This window comes from Rhinopithecus bieti, unplaced genomic scaffold (genome assembly GCF_001698545.2).
Source record: "Rhinopithecus bieti isolate Rb0 unplaced genomic scaffold, ASM169854v2 scaffold_35166, whole genome shotgun sequence".
NCBI lineage: Eukaryota > Metazoa > Chordata > Mammalia > Primates > Cercopithecidae > Rhinopithecus > Rhinopithecus bieti.
In genome coordinates, this window is record NW_016815254.1 from 1,884,193 (window position 1) to 1,904,133 (window position 19,941).

Below are 19,941 nucleotides of genomic sequence, written 5' to 3' on the forward strand. Positions count from 1 at the left end.
TTCAGGGAGAAAAAGCAGTATTTCCTACTGTTACTGATTTCAAATGGCTTATATTCAATAATTTTTAGAGTCGGGAATTAATCTCTAAAATTGTTGACAGATACTGAAAGTCTCAAATATTTGAGTCAAATTTGCTATATACTAATAAATTATGGGATTTAATTTCTTTGCCCAAGTAAAAGATGTGTGTTTGTTGTTGCTTTCTTAAATTTATTTTTATTTCTGTATGCACATAGTAGGTATATATTGTTGGTTTCTTTAAAATTTATGAGTACTTAATTTAATATCTAAGTAATACTTGAATCATCTTACCCATTTAGACTCTTGAAGCTCTTCTGAATATTTGTTATATACAGTTAATTTTATTAGTAGCTACAAGGTTAACTTTTTCTTTTACTACTGACAATAATAAGTGTGATCTCAAGGACAAATTCTATGCTCTTGTGAGATATATTTGTTTTCAAATTTTATCGATGGCTTGCTGCTACTCTTTGTGAAACTGATGTCCATCAAACTGTTTATTGGCTTTGCCCTCAAGTACTGGCATTGAGTTTTGGCTGATGAAATTTTAGGTTATTCTTATTAAGTCTTATGGTTATAGTAATTGACTATTAGCAGTAATTTGTGTACCAAAGATGCCACTTTATAAGAATAGTTGGAAATTTGCTTGCAATTCCGTGTCTTATCCTCTGGAATAGTTTATCTCAAAATGATCAGCCCCTTAGTAGTTGGGCCTTAAATATTTATTAAACTACTTGGTCTATCAGTCTGTTCATTATTCTTTAAAAAATTGTAGACTGAGACCACAATCTATCCTTTGCTAGAGATAAAGGATATATATTACCTTAGTACTAAGATAATGTAAAGCATGAAATTATAAATACTGTATTTCACTGGATCTAAAATGAAGAACATCCTGATTTCAAGGTGGTTAATATGTTTTTTAAAAGTCTCAAAGTAGATGAAATACAGTAAATTAAATCATCAAGAAGTATTATAAACACATTTATAATAATAGTGAAGGCATTCTACCCTCGCCCACCTCTCCCTTAGTGTGGTATGTATGTATAAGAATGGAGATATTTTACCAAACTCTGAGTTATAAGGCAAGTATAGAATATGGCCAGGTTGGAATATGGGAGGAATTGTAGAAAGATGAAATGAATAAAATTAAAGATAAGCAGAATTAGTAACTTTTTCCCTCGAATTCCCTTTACTCCCTTCCTCTATATTCTCCTTTTCCCTTCTGTCTTTCTTTTTTTTTTTTTTGGAGACAGGGTCTGGCTCTGTCACCCAGGCTGGAGTGCAGTGGTATGATCTTGGCTCACTGCAACCTCCACCTTCTGGGCTCAAACAATTCTCCTGCCTCAGTTTCCCCAGTAGTTGGGACCACAAGTATGCACCACGACGCCTGGCTAATTTTTATGTTTTTGTAGAGATGGGGTTTCACCATGTTGCCCAGGCTGGTCTTGAACTCCTAACCTCAGACAGTCTGCCCCCTCGGCCTCCCAAAGTGCTGAGATTACAGATGTGAACCACTTCGCCTGGCCCCCCTTTCTTTTTGAGTAAAATTCGGAAAGAACAATTTATAATTTAAAGAAGATTAATCCAGAGGCTATCTGTAATCTTCAGGAGCTTAGGTCTGAGGAAGTCAGAGTTACTGGATAGAGAAAAGAGAGAAACAAACACCTTTGTATCTTGGAGAGGTTTATAGATTTTGAACTAAGCTTACAGCTATAACTTTTTTCTTAAAGTGATCTTTAAAATATTTCATTTTGAATTGTCGAATTCAATTACACATACAACAAAGAACATAAAATTATTTTTTCTTTACAGATCAGTGCTAACATCTTCCGTACACTTCCTCCAAGTGATAATCCAGATTTTGATCCAGAAGAGGATGAACCCACGCTTGAGGCCTCTTGGCCTCACATACAAGTATGGAACATAATTACGTATTGGCAGTTTTTATATTTATGCTATTCTGCAGAAATCATGGTTTTCTCATTTAGATTCTGAGTGTCTGTGTAAAATATTTAACTTTTATGGTTTTCTTAACATTATTTTCTTTCATGGAAATACTGTTTTTCAATGTTTTTTCATTGTAATAAAATACACTTAACATATATTTACCATTTAAACCATTTTAAAGTGTACAATTCAGTGACACAAAGTACATTCGCCGTGCTGTACAACCCATCACCACTCTTTAATTCTATAACTTTTCGATCACCCCAAATGGAATCCCCATTGGCATTTAGCACTCACACCCCGTTCCCATCTCTTTACAGCCCCAGATAACTACCAATCTGCTTTCTGTCTCTGGATTTGCCTATTCTGGTATCTGCATATAAATGAAATTATAAAATATGTGGGCTTTTGTTTCTGGGTTCTTTCAGTTAGCATAATGTTTTCAAGAATCATAAATGTCGTCTGTGTCAATACTTCATTCCTTTTTATGGATGAATTATTCCATTGTATGGATATACCACATTTGTTTATCCACTTACCAGTTGATGGACATTTAAATTATTTCCATCATTTGGCTATTGTGAATAGAGCTGTTATGAACAGTTCTATATATAAGTTTTTGCTTGAACCAATAAATTTTGATACATTATGTTTTCCTTTCTTTTTCTTCTTTTTTTTTGAGACGGCATTTGGTTCTGTCACCCAGGCTGGAGTGGAGTGAAGTGGTGTGATCTTAGCTCACTGCAACCTCTGCCTCCTGGGTGCAAGCCATCCTCCCACCTCAGCCTCCTAAGTAGCTGCAACTACAGTTGTGTGCCACTACACCCACTAATTTTTGTATTTTTAGTAGAGATGGGGTTTCACCATGTTGCCTAGGCTGGTCTCGAACACCTGAGCTCAAGCAGCCCACCCACTTGGTTCCCAAAGTGCTGGGATTACAGGTGTGCACCACCACACCTGGCTCAAAATATTTTCTAATTTCCTAAGTGATTTTTCTTTTGACCCATTAGTTATTTAGGAATGTGTTAATTTCTACCTATTTGTGACTTTCCCAGATTTCCTTGTTATTAATTTCTAATTTTATTCCAGTATGTTTAGAGAATATACTTTTTTTCTTAAAGTTTTTCTTTTTTACTGGCTCTATAATTGCAGAATGGAGAATATATTTTGTATGATTTCAATCCTTTTAAACTTACTGAGACTTATACAGTGGCTTAATATACAGTCTGTCCTGGAGAATGTTTTATGTGTGCTTAAGAAGAATGTGTGTTCTGTTACTGTTAAGTACAGTGTTCTATAGAAGTCTGTTAGGTCTGGTTGGTTTATGGTGCTGTTTAAGTCTTCTGTTTCCTTGTTAATCTTCTGTCTGTTCTGTTATTTTAAAGGGGGACTGAAGTCTCTATTATTGAATTGTCTGTTTCTGAAAGTTCTTGCTTCATGTATTTTAGGACCCTGTTGATAAGTGTATATAAGTTTATAATTGTTATATATTCTTTATAGATGGCCCTGAAAAGATCCTTTGTCTCTAGTCACAGTTTCTGTGTTAATTTTGTCTGATACTAGTGTAGTCACTCCAGCTCTCTTTTGGTTACTCTTGGTATGATACAACTTTTCCATCCTTTTATTTTTAATCTATTTGAATCTAAAGTGTGTCTCTTGTAAACAGCATGCAGTTGGATCATGTTTTAAAAATAATTTCTACAGTCTCTGCCTTTTTGATTAGTGTTTGACCATTTATATTTAATGTAATTACTGATAAGGTGGGCTTTGCAACTGCCATTTTGCCATTGGTTTTCTGTGACTTATGTCTTTTTTATTCCTCCACTTTTCCACTACTTTTTTTGTGTTAAATAGGTGTTTTCTAGGGTGCCATTTTCATTCCTTTGTTTCTTTAACTATATTTAACTATATTTTTTGACTTCCTTTCCTTCCCTTTCCCTTTCCCTTTCCCTTTCCCTTTCCTTTCCTTCTTTCTTTCTTTCCTTCCTTCCTTCTCTCTCTCTCTTCCTCTCTCTCTCTTTCTCTCTCTCTCTCTGTCCTGGGGATTACAGTTAGCATTCTGAGACAATCTAGTTTGGTTTAATACTAACCTAATTTCAATAGTATACAAAACTTTGGCGCAGCATACATCTATTCACTCCCCACTTTTTTGTGGTATTGTCATACAAATTACACCTCTACACATCATATGCCCACCAACACAGTTTTACAGTAATTGCTTTATGCAGTTGGCCTTGTAAAGGAGGAAAGTAAGAGTTATAAATAAAAATACATTTATACTGTCTTTTATATTTACTTGTATATTTATCTTTACATGTGCTCTTTATTTCTCTTTGTGGATTTGAGACACTGTATGGCGTCCTTTTATTTCTTCAAAAGCCTGAGGAATTTTTTTTTTTTGAGATGGAGTCTCACTTTATTGCCCAGGCTGGAGTGCAGTGGTATGATCTAGGCTCACTGCAAGCTCTACCTCCTGGGTTCACACCATTCTCCTGCCTCAGCCTCCTGAGCAGCTGGGACTACAGGTGCCTGTCACCACACCTGGCTAATTTTTTGTATTTTTTGTAGAGATGGGGTTTCACCATGTTAGCCAGGATGGTCTCTGTCTCCTGACCTCGTGATCTGCCCACCTCAGCTTCCCGCCTGAAGGAATTTCTTTAGTATTTCTTGTAGGGCAGGTTGGCTAATGACAAATTCTTTCAGTGTTTATCTAGGAATGTCTTAATTTCCTCTTCATTTTTGAAGGAGAGTTTTGCTGGATATAGAATTCTTGTCTAACAGTCTTTTTCTTTCAACATGTCATCCCATTGTCTTCTTACGTCCATGGTTTTCTGATGTCAGGTTAGCCATTAATCTTACTGAGGATTTCATTATGTATGTGAAAAGTCATTTTTCTCTTGCTGCTATAAACGTTATCTCTTTAAGTTTTGTCAATTTGATTATGATATATCTAGGTGTGGATCTTCTTGACTTTATTCTACTTGTTGTTTATTGAGTTACAATTAGAATTCATTATGTAAACTAATGTTTCATAATCTTTGAGTTATTTTTGGTCATTATTCAAATATTTTCCTGCCCTTTTCTCTCATCTTCTGGGACTCCCATTTATGTGTATGTTGCTATAATTGCTGGTGTCCCACAGGTCTCTGGGGGCTCTGTTCAATTTTCTTCATTTATATATGGATTCTAGGTATTAATGCCAATTAATTTGCTGATTTTTTTTTTAAGTTTTGCAAGTACTTATATTTTGTAGTGACCTTTACATTTTCTGTTATTATAAAAAGATGAGAGAGGCTGGGCGTGGTGGCTCATGCCTGTAATCCCAGCACTTTGGGAGACTGAGCTGGGCGGATCACCTTAGGTCAGGAGTTCGAGACCACCCTAACATGGAGAAACCCGTCTCTACTAAAAATACAAAATTAGCCGGGCATGGTGGCACATGCCTGTAATCCCAGCTACTCAGGAGGCTGAGGCAGGAGAATCGCTTGAACCCAGGAGGCGGAGGTTGTGGTGAGCTGAGATAGTGCCATTGCATTCCAGCCTGGACAACAAGAAAGAAACTCCGTCTCAAAAAAAAAAAAAGATGAGAGAAAGAAAATTATATTTTATATCATTTAAGATACTTTATGCAATATTCTGCCTCATTATTTATTTATTCATTCTGTGTAGCACCTATACATCCAAATAAGATGGAGAGGAGTCCTGGGATTAGTGAAAACTGATAACAATTTTAAGATCTGTCAGCACATTAGAGCTTACAGAACTAGAAAATCCAAAGTGGTAAATTATTTTTTAATAGAACTGTACACAAGTTTATATGAAATTTTGTTCCATAGTTGGTGTAAAATTAATAATGCTATATTTGAAATGCAAAGGTTTTACAAATTCTCATTAGCTGATAAGTTGATAAGCTGATAATGAAAAATTCTCATTAACTGGTTTTTTAATCAGATGTAGTTGAATGGTCTGAAAGAGACTCCTTGGTCTTTGAATTTTTAAAATTAAAGAAAGTGTTTTCATTAGGATATATTTATATGCTCATGGAAAGTAACAGTGGAAATTGGGCCAAGTAGACAATATGCTTTCCATTTTTAACTGGTATGATTTGAGGTTTTATTTAAATTCCCTGAAACCAGTGGTTCTTAACATTTTAGGAGGTGCTAAGTTGCTTTCAGAATATGATTTTTTATTTTTTATTTATGTATTTATTTATTTTTGAGATGGAGTCTCACTCTGTTGCCCAGGTTGGAGTGCAGTGGCGTGATCTTGGCTCACTGCAACCACCACCTCCCGAGTTCAAATGATTCTCCTGCCTCAGCCTCTTGAGTAGCTGGGACTACAAGTGCTTGCCACCATGCCCAGCTAATTTTTGTATTTTTAGTAAAGATGTTGGCCAGGCATGTCTCAAACTCGGACCTCAAGTGATCCATCCACCTTAGCCTCCCAAAGTGCTGGGATTACAGACATGAGCCACTGCGTCCATCCCAAAATATGATTTTTGAGAAGTAGTTCTCTCTCAAGACAAATTCCCAGAGATACAAGAAATTCTCATTCATCTTTGGTCCCTTGATTAAAAGGCTCTGCCCCAGATATAGATGTTTATAGTTAAAAAATCCTTCCAAAAACCAAAATTTCTAGAAACCAAAATTTGGCATTCACTTTTTAAATTTGGCAATTAAATGGTCTAAGGACATCAGAAACTGATAGATACTGGAGTGACCTGATTTATAGGATTTGTCAGTACATGTAGTTACATTATTAATCATCTTAAGTTTTTTTAGATGGAATATTAAAGCTACTCTGACAGATTATAGGGAATTGTAGCACTGAAGAAATTTGCTCAATGAAAGTTTCTTCTGCTGTTACAATGTGTGCTTAATTCACCTGGAATTCTTTTGTTTTGTACTAACAGTTTACATTTTACATTTAGCTTATGAGATCCTAGATACTAGAAATTAATTTGTTATTGTGGAAAATAAACATTAGTTGTTAATGAGGGAGAGTAAATACAAGTAATCTCAAAACCTTTCAAGCCTTTGTTTTCCCCACCCTTTTCATGAGTTTTCTAAACATGTGCTAATAAAAGTTTATCTCTTTTTACTTATTCTTACACTGTAATGGAAATACTAATGAGCAATGGAATAATGGAATAAAAAGAGATAAAGGAACACAAGGAAGGTTATTTCAGTATTAGGGGATAGGTTATATCTTCTAATTTATTAAGTGTAGTATCATATGGTAACTATTAATGTACAACAGTTTTAAATTATTTTCTCATTTCTTTCCTAAGTATTATTGCTTTCTATTGAGGACTAACAATATATTAATTTTCTGCACTTTTAGATAATTAGGACACTTGGCTGCTGTACTAGCCTGGAATACAGGCAGATTGTATATTTTCACTTTCTTTTATTAATTACTTTACTGGCACAGATAATTAAGATTTAATTGTGTGGGATAGTGCCTAGAACATAGACCTTTTTAGGAATAACTTGTGTTTTAGGGATTAGAGAGCTTTTCTGTCTGGGCAATATAATTAGAAATTTAAACTGGCAACATACATGTTTTACAGTGTACACCTTTACATTCAAATAACTCTTGGCCATATACTATATTTTAAATATTTTCATGGGCTAAGAATCCAAAATGGTAGGAATCATAGCCTAATGCACTAACTTTATAGGCACAAAAATAAAAAGGAATATCTTTTATATAAGATTAAGAAATACTTTTATTGCTTTGGCCTTTTAATTGTTAATAGTTATTATCTTTTAGTTGTTATGAATAAAAGAGCAGAGGAAAAAAACCTAGGCTGACTGTATTTAAACTATTCGAGGTTTATGCAGAATCTGTTGTTTTCACAAGGATTACAGAGAAAAACAGATTCTTAAAAAACTAAGATTTTGTTAATGTTTACCTTATCCTAGGAAATGTTCTTTTGGGTGCTTAATATGTAATATATAGTTGAGTATGCATTAATTTTATATGAATTCTTTTATATATTAAATCAGTTAAAACCTTATTTACGTTAGTTTCCTCTTAATAGAGGTTGGAAAACATTGGTCACCTGTATTACTTGAAAGCAGCCTCTTAGGTACTTGTAGATCATTAAAGTTTGCTTCTCAGTCTTTGCCTCTCTGAACCAAACATTTCTATTCCTTTAGCTTTTTGTATAGGTCTTATTTTTCAGATACTTTAATCATCCATGCTGTTTTCTGTTGGAACTTCTCCCAAGTCTTTTTAATGGTGAAGACCAGAATTTTATGTTTTATTTTAACTCCTTTAGGAAAGACATGGTCAGAACTGAGTAGGAGGGTAAGATTACACTCCTCAATTCCCTATACTTTTTAGTTATCTTTCATTTTTTAGGGTATTTTTGGTGTACAGAAGTAGAAGGACTAGCCATACATTGAACATAGGTGAAGTTTGTTGTTTTTATTAGTAAACTGAATTCATTGGTGAAGTGTGTGTTTTTCTTTGCAACATTGTTTCTTAGATTCTTGGAGCAAGTTATTTGTATAGAAGACCATAGAAGGGTGGGCGCAGTGGCTCACACCTGTAATCCCAGCACTTTGGGAGGCTGAGGCAGATGGATCATGAGGTCAGGAGTTCGAGACCAGCTTGAACAACATGGCGAAACCCCGTCTCTACTAAAAATACAAAAATTAGCCAGGCGTGGTGGCGCACGCCTCTAATCGCAGCTACTCAGGAGGCTGAGGCAGGAGAATGGCTTGAACCCAGGAGGCGGAGGTTGCAGTGAGCCAACATTGCGCCATTGCACTCCAGCCTGGGCGACAGAGCAAGACTCTGTCTCAACAACAACAAAAAAGAAAATAAAAAAGAAAACAAGACCATGGAAAAACTTCAGTGACTACATAGAAACACAACCTCTTAACAAATGTGATTTCCATTCATTCAGTAAGCATCTATTGTGCATCAAGCATTTTTGTAAACATTGAGGGTAAAGTACTGAACTAAGCAAAATCCCTTACATCCTAGCAGAGAAGAATAAAATAATAATAAAATAATTGGCATACATTCTATGTTAGGGTGTGATACATTTTTAAAAATACAGGATGGGGTATATAGAGAGTGACACTGGGACAGGATAAATTTTATAAGTTTCATAGAAGCATAATCTCGATTATTCCATTTTGAAGATTTCCAGCTCTGTAGATCACTAGTGTTTCTTCTACCTCTATTTGGGATAACTATTCAATAATTTTTTTTTTTTTTTGAGATGGAGTTTTGCTCTTGTTGCCCAGGCTGGAGTGCAATGGAGTGATCTCGGCTCACTGCAACCTCTGCCTCTCAGGTTCAAGCGATTCTCCTGCCTCAGCCTCCCAAGTAGCTGGGATTACAGGCATGCGCCACCATGTCTGGCTAATTTTGTATTTTTAGTAGAGATGGGGTTTCTCCATGTTGGTCAGGCTGGCCTCGAACTCCCGACCTCAGGTGATCCACCCGCCTCAGGCTCCCAAAGTGCTGGGATTACAGGTGTGAGCCACTGCTCCCGGCCCTCAATATGTATTTAAGTAACTTTTTGTCATCATCTCTTTAGTGGTGCTAAGTTGACAGCATAACAGCATTTTGCTGCTAATTTTGACTGATAATGTTCACTGTGTCAGGTAAATGATGTAGATGAAAACTATGAAAGAAATTATATGTGGTATTCGTGAATGGCACAGGTTTCAATTTATATATATGGTTTAGAGAATTCAGTTTGATTTGTAGCTTGATGTCATAAAAGTCTCCCACAGGACAGGCTATTACTCTGAAAACTATTAAGCCTTAGGCCCTATATTTCTGATGAAGATCTTAAGAAGGGAGAGTAGATAGGCTAATGCATGCTACATTTGGCTCATGTTTAACCTGATCCCACCTTATGATGGAATCTCCAGGGATTTGCATAAAGATTTGGAGTCTCTAATTCCATACCATCAACCTGTACTCTGCACTCTCTTCATCTCAAGCCATGCTGCTTAAAAAGACAAAAAAAAAAAAAAAAAAGCCAGGCATGGTGGCTTACACCTGTATTCCCAGCACGTTAGGATGCTGAGGCGGGTGGATAGCTTGAGCCCAGGAGTTCGAGACCAGCCTGGGCAACATGGTGAAACTCTGTCTCTAAAAATAAATAAATATATATATTTTTAAATCAAGACATGCTGCTACCTTTCTATAAAATAAAAGCCATCCTCTTCCTGAAGATCCAGAATCGAAACAAATACAGGGCTCAAGTTGCATATCCTCCTTAAAGCTTTTCCTACCTTTTCCACAGTGATACAGCCCTTTTCTAAATAGCTCCTGCACTTATAGTCTGTGCCACGTAATATAATTATTGTGTAGTGAATGGGCTTTTTGAGCCATACTATCCCTAATGTCTGTTCATACTATACGTAGCCCAGTACTGGACATGAAAATAGGCACTGAATGAATAAGTTGTGCCATTAATGAAACTGCATCGCAATCCATGAGACTGTGCCGACTTTTCAGAGCACTCTGTGATCAGTTTTGTGTATTTTTTTGCATGTGTATACCCCAAAGCAAAATTATCTGTTATCTTTATTGTTGTTTGATTAGAAAATTGTCTATGAATAAAAACTTAAATTGCTATCAAGTTTTATTTCTTGTTATATCCTTAATTTATAATAAACACAAAATATTAGGTAACATTAGACCAGATAAGCATCACTCCTTTTCCACAGTTGGGCAGAGATACATCAGGCAAAACTGTATTTGCTCAGATCCCCAAACCATTGTTAGCCATAGAATGTTACTGAACTCACTGTAATAAAAATGTGTTGTTACTTGGTGAATGATAAGGCCTAGATCTGGTAGTGCTTTTGTTTGCTATAACGTCTATTAATTTAGCGTAGCAATCTTTCTTTTCCCTTTTCTTCCTTCTGCATCTAATCTAACTGGCTACCTAAATGTTTATTGAATGACTGTTTTGCTTTGGGATAGAATCCTTTTAATTTTAGGGTGTTAAATTGATATAGTATTGTTTAATAGCTAATAAGATACATTTTGGTCTAAGTTTCTGCCTTTTTATAGCTATTAGGTTACAATAAAAATAGTCATATTTGCCTTTCTCCTTGAAAGCAGGTGTGATAGTGACAAGCTGAACCAAATATTTAATTCTGATTTGTGGTAGCAAATGCACATTTCCTATTACTTGTAGGTTGCTTGGCACTTTTATAGAAGGCCTGCTATGACTTCTAGTTTATTTGCTGTGGTTGGTACACAGGCATTTCTTCCCTAGCCCTTTACTTACGTAATTTGGTTCATTACTTCTCAAGTGTGGATAGGATATGCTGGTTTTGATTTAATTAGTTTTCCTACTGTGGTTTTATAGAAAGACCAGAAGTTTTTCTTTTCCTTTCTTTTTAAAAATTAATAATACACTGCCTTTTTTTTTTTTTTTTTTTTTTTTTTTGAGACGGAGTCTCGCTTTGTTGCCCAGGCTGGAGTGCAGTGGCGCGATCTCGGCTCACTGCAAGCTCCGCCTCCCAAGTTCATGCCATTCTCCTGCCTCAGCCTCCGAGTAGCTGGGACTACAGGCGCGCACCACAATGCCTGGCTAACTTTTTGTATTTTTAGTGGAGACGGGGTTTCACCGTGTTAGCCAGGATGGTCTCGATCTCCTGACCTCGTGATCCGCCCACCTCGGCCTCCCAAAGTGCTGGGATTACAGACGTGAGCCACTGCACCTGGCTACACTGCCTGTCTTATCTGGAGGTTGTTGACTCTGCATTTAAAAGACTCTGTAGTGATTAAATTGAGGTAGGTAGTAGTCCACTGGGAAGGAGCCTGTTCCTAGTGGTATGGATTACAAAATAGGAATATATTTCATTAAGAAATATTTAATTTTATAGGCATTGTCCTTCTTTTCTAGTCCTGTAATTTAACGTTTTGCATCAAGTTACGTAAAGCAATAAATAAATCTCAAAGTTTATCATGTTAGGAAACCAAATTGTGAATATATAGTTTCTGGGTTTGTTTGTTTGTTTATTTATTTATTTTTGAGACAGTCTCACTTTGTTGCCCAGGCCGGAGTGCAGTGGCACATGTTGCCACAATCGCAGCTCACTGCAGCCTTGACCTCCAGACTCAAGGGATCTTCCTACCTCAGCCTCCCAGTAGCTGGGACAATAGACACACGCCACCATGCCTGGCTAATTTTTTGATTATTTGTATAGACAGAGGTCTCACCATGTTGTCCAGGGTGGTCTCAGACTCCTGGGCTCAAGTGATTCTCCCACGTCAGCTTCCTAAAGTATGTTGGGAGTACAGGCATGAATTTTTAAAAAAAATTTTTTTTATCAACTCATTACATTTTCAGATCTCATTATGAGATCTGAAATCTCCCTACTAAGTTGGTAAGAACAGGTGTGTTCTTAATATGAAGTGATAATTTAGGGTAATATTTTATAGCCATCATCTTAGCTTTTATTTGACTTTCTCTCATAGTTGGTATATGAATTCTTCTTGAGATTTTTGGAGAGCCCTGATTTCCAGCCTAGCATTGCAAAGCGATACATTGATCAGAAATTCGTACAACAGGTAAGGAACTCTTTTGTCTTAGATTCTCTTACATTCATCTTAGCAATGATTTATTAACTTATGATTAAAATAGAGTAGTCTTTCAAAACTTTAATGGTTTATTTTAATTTGACAGCACTTAATATTACTGCCAAACAATTAGAATAAAAGTGAAGTAGCTCTGAGAGTATAAGAGTATTTTTATCAAGGGTAAGTGTCTAATGAAGTCAATCAAATTATCCTATTTAATCCTAAAGTATCATAGTTATTTTATAAATACCAGAAAAACAAGCCTTTCTGCAGTATCTAAGAAAATTTGGTATGACCATTCAATCCAAGGGAAATCTTTTGTTTTACATTTGTAAGTCTTTGAACTTGACATATATTTTAAGCATTGGGACTTTGAAATGACAGGGGAAAAAAGGAATAGAATCATTGTGAGGAATTTGGGCTTTAGGCTCCTTTCCTGTCATTAAGTATCAATTACTTTTCCCTTTTTCTTTCCTTTTTGCACCTAAGCATCCCACCACCCAATTTCTAAACCACAGATAAAATGGAATCATTAAGAATATAAGGAGGTAGAGTTAATTGTGATGCCTTCTTTCTTCTTATAAACTGGTTATTAGCTGTTATTTTTAGAACCTACATATTCACAATTTCTAAGAATATATTTTATTTTCAAAACCTTTTCAAAATTTAAAGGCCTCTTTTTTTTTTTTTGAGAGGGAGTCTTGCTCTGTTGCTGAGACTGGAGTGCAGTGGTGCAACCTCAGCTCACTTTATCCTCCACCTCCCAGGTTCAAGCAATTCTCCTGCCTTAGCCTCCCAAGTAGCTGGGACTACAGGCACGCACTATCATGTCCTGCTGATTTTTTTTTTTTTTTTTCTATTTCTAGTAGAGATGGGGTTTCACCATGTTGGCTGGGCTGGTCTTGAACTCCTGGCCTCAAGGGATCCTCCCGCCTCAGCCTCCTAAAGTGCTGGGATTATAGGTGTGAGGCACTGCACTGGCCTAAAGGCCTCTTTTTAACTATATGGAATTGGCCGGCCCCAAAGAAAATTGTGAAGTAGACCAAGCCTTTCTAGGCCTGAGTATGCAGGCCTCTTTAGGAATTTGATGCTAAGGCCAGGATTAAAATCATTGCAAGGACCTTTCCTATCCTTCAGACTACTTTGTATGTGCCCTATGATAAAGATTCTACAAATGTGAGTTTGGTATGTTTAAAGCTCATTTTTGGTCATTCATAACTACCCTTGACCTCATATGAAGTATTCTGAGCAGTTGCTGTGAAAGATTGATAAATGAAGAACATTATCAGCCTAAAATATTTCCTTGAACCATTGAAGTAGCTCTTCATAAACTATAAAGAAGTATTAGGTGTGTATTAACAGTAACATATACATTTTAATCATGACTAAAAATTAGATTAAATGGAGTTATGTTATTTTGGTAATTGTAAATGAACGCCTGTTTATTTCCTTGTGCAGTTCTTGTGTGGTATACAGTAGGGAGGTCTAGTAATGCCATATGAAATTGTATTTAATACAATAACAGGTTGAGGGGAACAGTTGCCTTAGTGCTTTGTTAGTCTAGAGCTTGAGGTGTTTAGGCTGCTGTATTATTTTGTGGTGTGAGGGCAGCAAGAAGAAAACTGGTGGAGCAGGATCTGTTTTCTACCTTCTACTTTAAATGTTTGAATTATCTGAGAAGCTAGGGCCCAGTAATTGCTTTTAGCAGTTTATATGGCTGTTTCTCTCTTGTTGCCTAGGCTGGAGTGCAGTGGCTGGATCTTGGCTCACTGCAACCTCTGCCTCCCAGGTTCAAGCGATTCTCCTGGCTGAGCCTCCCAAGTAGCTGGGACTGCAGGTGTGCCGACATGCCTGGCTAATTTTTGTTTGTACTTTTAGTAGAGACAGGGTTTCACTATGTTGGTCAGGCTGGTATCAAATACCTGACCTCAAGTGATCTGCCCGCCTTGGCCTCTCAAAGTGCTGGGATTACAGTTGAGAGCCACTTTGCCCGGCTGCCATTTTTAATTAGAATAATTTGATCTGAACTTATTAGGTATATTAACAAAAATTCTCATATTCCATAGATATGTTTTGCTGGAGTCTCATGAGGGCCTCAACAGCCTAGCAAACAAAGAATGGAAACTATAAGTATGTCAGTTGTTTTGGGAGTTATAAATATGACTTAAGTCATCCACTGTGGTTTCAGATGCATGTGTTAGCAATTATATATAATTCAAAACAAAATGGAATAAGAACTTCTGATGAGGTTCAGAGCTTGCTATCTTTATTGTAATTATAAACACGAAAGTTCAGAACATAAAATTCCTTGACAGCTTTACAGATACTTGTACTCTAAAGAGAGTATTTTATATTTTTCTAAGAAAATCCAATGTTTAAAATATAATATTGGTTTCTTGGACAGAAGAAATTAAGTTTCTTTACCATTTTAAATGGAAATTTGAGATTTTGACTTTAACTTTTTCTAAAGTCTCTTCTCTCAGGTTTTGCTGAAAAGTTGTGCAGAATATAGGAGTGCATTGATTGGGCCAACTGAGGTATAGAAGAGTGCTGATTGTGGAACTGGTTTAAAATTTTTTAGCTATTTGCTAAGCTGAAAAAGCTATGGAGTGGGCATAGTGGCTCACGCCTATAATCCTGGCACTTCAGGATGCTGAGGAGGGTGGATTGCTTGAACTTAGGAGTTTGAGACCAGCCTGGGCAACATGGTGAAACCCTGTCTCTACCAAAAAATATATAAATTAGCTGGGCGTGGTGGCATACGTCTGTAGTCCCAGCTAGTTGGGAGGCTGAGGCAGGAGGATCTCTTGACCCCAGGAGGTTGAGGCTGCATGAGTTGTGATTGCATCACTACCCTCCAGTCTGGGCTACAGAGCAAAACTCTGTCTTTAAAAAAAAAAAAAGAAAAAAAAAATTGGCCTCATCTTATATTCTAGTGTTATTTTATATCTGATTTCTATTCTATTAGTATGTATCTGCCAATATTTTATCCTAATAACTGAACGTTAATTTTTCAGCTGTTGGCATGGTAACTATCTTGAATTTATTGTAAATTCACAAGAAGTCTTAGTATGTGTACATCTTTCTATTAAACTAGAAATACACATTTACACATGGATTTTTTAAAACTATTTGATGACTTGCAATCTAAAAACTTAAAAAAGATTTTCCATGTAGTTTTGACTTTCCAAAAGCATTAAAAATCCCAAATTTTAACACTCCAAAATTGTGAGCCTGTTTGGTATTCAAGAGTAGGATGGAATTTTAAAATCAGTGGGAAGGTAAAGAAAATCCACTTTTGAAATGAAATATTTATATTCTATGTAAATGTCCATACTTTGGAACGTGGAAATACAGTGGGAGACGAAATATTCCTAACTTTCTCCTCAACCTCATTCACTTAGCCAAGAATAACGCTCGTGGGTGGTAAGGGCAGAACTCTAAAAAATTTTTAAAAGATGTCATGGATAATCTTTCAAAATCAAATTAGAATAAAGCTTTTAGCTCAATACTTTTAAAGTAATTTCTCAGATTTCCTTGTTAAAGCTTCCTGGAGCTTTGATAGTGAAGATCCCAGAGAACGTGACTTCCTGAAGACTGTTCTGCACCGAATTTATGGGAAATTTCTTGGATTAAGAGCATTCATCAGAAAACAAATTAACAACATTTTCCTCAGGTAAATTAATCATTTATTGTATATTGCACCTCTTCCTCCTACATATCTTCTTGTATTCAAGTTGTCTTTGTTTTTTGAGACAGGGTCTCACTCTGTCATCCAGGCTGGAGTGCAGTGGTGAGAACATAGCTCATTATAGCCCCCATCTCCCAGACTCAAGCAATCTTCCTCTCTCAGCCTGCCAAGTAGTGGAACGACAGGTGTGCACCACCACGCCTGGCTAATTTTTTTGACTTTTAGTAGAGACAAGGTCTATGTATTATGTTGCCCAGGCTGGTTTTGAACTCCTGAACTCAAGCAGTCCTCTTATGTGGGGCCTATCATTTGCTTGTAGTCCTCCCTCAGTATCTGTGAGGGACTGATTCCAAGGCCCCTGCTAATACCAAAATCCAAAGTCCCTTATATAAAATGGCATAGTATTTGCATATAATGTCCACACATCCTCCTGTATACTTTATCTCTAGATTACTTATAATAATACAGTGTGAATGCTATGCAAATATGTTATTCTATATTTTAAATTTGTATTTATTTTTAAAAAATATTTTTGATCTGTAGTTGATTGAATGCACAGATATGGAACCTGCAGATACATAGAGCGAAGTGTACTTTATAAATATTAATCTGTTAAGTAGTTGCTTCAGATCAGGAGATTTCATAACAACACCCATATTTAAGGTTTGGTTTGTTTTAATTAATTGAAGATCTGGCAAAATTTGGTTACTATTCTCACATTGCAACAATTAGAGATGAGTAATATCTGCCTCCTCTAGAGTGAGTATCCTTCTCCAGTTCTCTGTCATCACTTCCTAAGCCCATTTCAAATATCTGCCCTATTCTATTTATGTCTCCCTGCTTTAAAGGCAACCCTAATCTTGGAAAGCTATGCAGCCTATATAGTTAGAGGTTTAAAGAAATTCTGATTAAAAATGGCTTTATTACATATGGGCCTTTTTCTCTTGGATTTCCCTATAATTAGAGGTTTCTTATTTTAAAAGTATTTATTTGAGAAAACTTATCTTTCTTATAAATTATTAAGTTGAATATTCCAGGTGAAATGACAATCTGTTATCTTCACATATGGCGAGTTTTGGCAAAGGCGTATGTAGTTCATTAGGAAACAGATCTTCTTTTGTAAGACTGGTATGAACTAACTGGTTTGGGGCAAAAGAGCTTATAAGACCCAAAACATGCTTGTGTGTTTCTAATAGCTGTCCTTTGGATTGATTTCTTCACCCTCCTGCCTGTTTCTCTTAGTTTTCTGAAGTTTGATTTTGATTACATCTGTCTTTATTTTAAATTCAGGTTTATATATGAAACAGAACATTTCAATGGTGTTGCTGAACTTCTTGAAATATTAGGAAGGTAGGTCAGGTTTTTTTGTTCTTTTTAAGAAGTAACTTTGAATGTTTTATGTATTAAAATCTTAGCTGGGGTTGGAGAAATTGTGTCATATTTTAGAGTTTAAATGTAGAGCCCATAGTTTCTCAACTGAAGTTTTTTTTTTTTTTTTTTGAGTTGGAGTTTCACTCTTGTTGCCCAGGCTGGAGTGCAATGGCGCGATCTTGGCTCACTGCAACCTCTGCCTCCCGGGTTCAAGCGATTCTCCAGCCTCAGCCTCCTGACTAGCCGGGATTACATGCGCCTGCCACCACGCCCAGCTAATTTTTGTATTTTTATTTTTAGTAGAGGTGGAGTTTCACCATGTTGGCCAGGCTGGTCTTGAACTCCTGACCTCAGGCAGTCCACCCGCCTCAGCCTCCCACAGTGCTGGGATTACAGGTGTGAGCCACCACGCCCAGCCTCAACTGAATTCTTATTACCTTTTGCCATAACACTTTGCCTTCTTTATTCACTACGTATTAGTATTAAGAGAATTTTAGACCCTTCTGTTACTATTTAAAGAATGATTTTAGTTTCCTTTATTAATAGTAGAAAACGATTGTGGAGAGAACTACTTCTTAATTTCAGATTATCCAACAGAGTAAGAAAAACTACCCATTTACTTCAGAAAATATTGAACGTTCTAACAATATTATGATACTGACTCTCCTGGGTCCTTGGGGGGAAAAATAAAGGCAACAACGCATAAAGTTACAGGTTTGATAGAAAATAAAGATAGAAATTACTTGGGAATTAACTGACAGTCCTAATTTTCTTTTGGAATCATCAGATGACTTAGAGGAACAGACTTCATAGTAATAGTCTTCCTAAAGTAGTTTGAAGATGAACAGTCATACAACACCAGGATTGAAACAGCATTGTTCCTTATGTACTCATGGATATGACAGCTTTTAGAAACCAAGTAGTAACTACTTAACCCTTCCCCTGCCTTTTTTTCCCTCCAGTATTATCAATGGCTTTGCATTGCCACTGAAAGCAGAACATAAACAATTTCTAATGAAGGTTCTTATTCCTATGCATACTGCAAAAGGATTAGCTTTGTTTCATGCTCAGGTAAGTTTCAGAAAAATTTCCAAATGAAATGAATATTATTTCAAAGGCAAATATAAAGGCAGAGAAATTGAGAAATATTGAGATGACAGTTTTAAGTATAAGCAATTTGCTTACAAAATTACCCAAAGCAAATTTTTCTTATCATTTTAAAATGTTTAGTTGTTAGGTAAGACCAATTATTTAATTTTTATATCTATACTTACACTTTAAGTGTAAGATACACACTTTCCTCATATTTTAGTCCAGGCCTTGACCTAATATGTGACTTTGAATAAATCCCACATATCTACAGAATGTTTCTTCCAGCTGCAATAACCTAGACCTAGTTAGAGAGATTTTGGTCTCTTCTATTAATATTTAGAGAATAATATATCAGCATAGGTGTATATGTAGAAACATGCTGAAAAACTAAATTGTTAGCTCTAGTCTTACTTCAGTTAACTTTATAGTCAGAAATTACTACTAAAAAATCTTTTTTAAACTTGAATTTACTTTCAAGGCTAAAAAGTTACACAATTGTGAGTATAGTTTCATGACTGAGGTATTTCACAATTTCATTCACAATTGTGAGTGTATTTTTATATATCAAAATAATTTATCAAAATGAGGTAGTCTAAAAAATATTGGCTAAATATAAAAAAATCCTACATTATTAAATGTTATCTCACTCAGTAATATTTATAAACTGTCCCTTACCTTTTAGCTAGCATATTGTGTCGTACAGTTCCTGGAGAAAGATACAACACTAACAGAGCCAGTAAGTGTTCTATGTATTTTCATGTTTTTGGTCTGCATTAATAGAATTTCATTGTAGCTTTCTTTTTATAGACTTTATAGTTATTAAGTAAAATAATGTACCTTAAGCTAAAATCATTTAGAAGAAGAAATGTGAGATTAATCTGCATTCAAAGAAGGGGTTAGGAGGGGAGAGTTCTCATGAGTTATATGTCTTGAATAACCAAAATATAGACTACTATTAATATGTAGTAGTTAAGATGTACAATGAAGGCTGGGCGCGGTGGCTCAAGCCTGTAATCCCAGCACTTTGGGAGGCCGAGACGGGCGGATCACGAGGTAAGGAGATCGAGACCATCCTGGCTAACACGGTGAAACCCCGTTTCTACTAAAAAAAAAAATACAAAAAACTAGCTGGGCGAGGTGGCGGGCGCCTGTAGTCCCAGCTACTCTGGAGGCTGAGGCAGGAGAATGGCGTAAACCTGGGAGGCGGAGCTTGCAGTGAGCTGACATCTGGCCACTGCACTCCA

General features: G+C 36.1%; 1 protein-coding gene across 1 annotated transcript in view; it reads left to right on the forward strand.

The window, feature by feature from the left end:
• Positions 1-19,505, forward strand: part of PPP2R5A (protein phosphatase 2 regulatory subunit B'alpha) — a 64,177-nt gene extending 44,672 nt beyond the window's left edge. The window contains exons 3-8 of the mRNA XM_017853039.1: positions 1,837-1,938; positions 12,442-12,586; positions 16,075-16,219; positions 17,525-17,584; positions 18,568-18,676; positions 19,380-19,505. Coding sequence (XP_017708528.1) covers positions 1,837-1,938; positions 12,442-12,586; positions 16,075-16,219; positions 17,525-17,584; positions 18,568-18,676; positions 19,380-19,490 — 672 coding nt within the window. The 3' untranslated portion in view covers positions 19,491-19,505. The remainder of the gene's footprint in view (positions 1-1,836; positions 1,939-12,441; positions 12,587-16,074; positions 16,220-17,524; positions 17,585-18,567; positions 18,677-19,379) is intronic.
• The last annotated feature ends 436 nt before the right edge of the window (positions 19,506-19,941 follow it).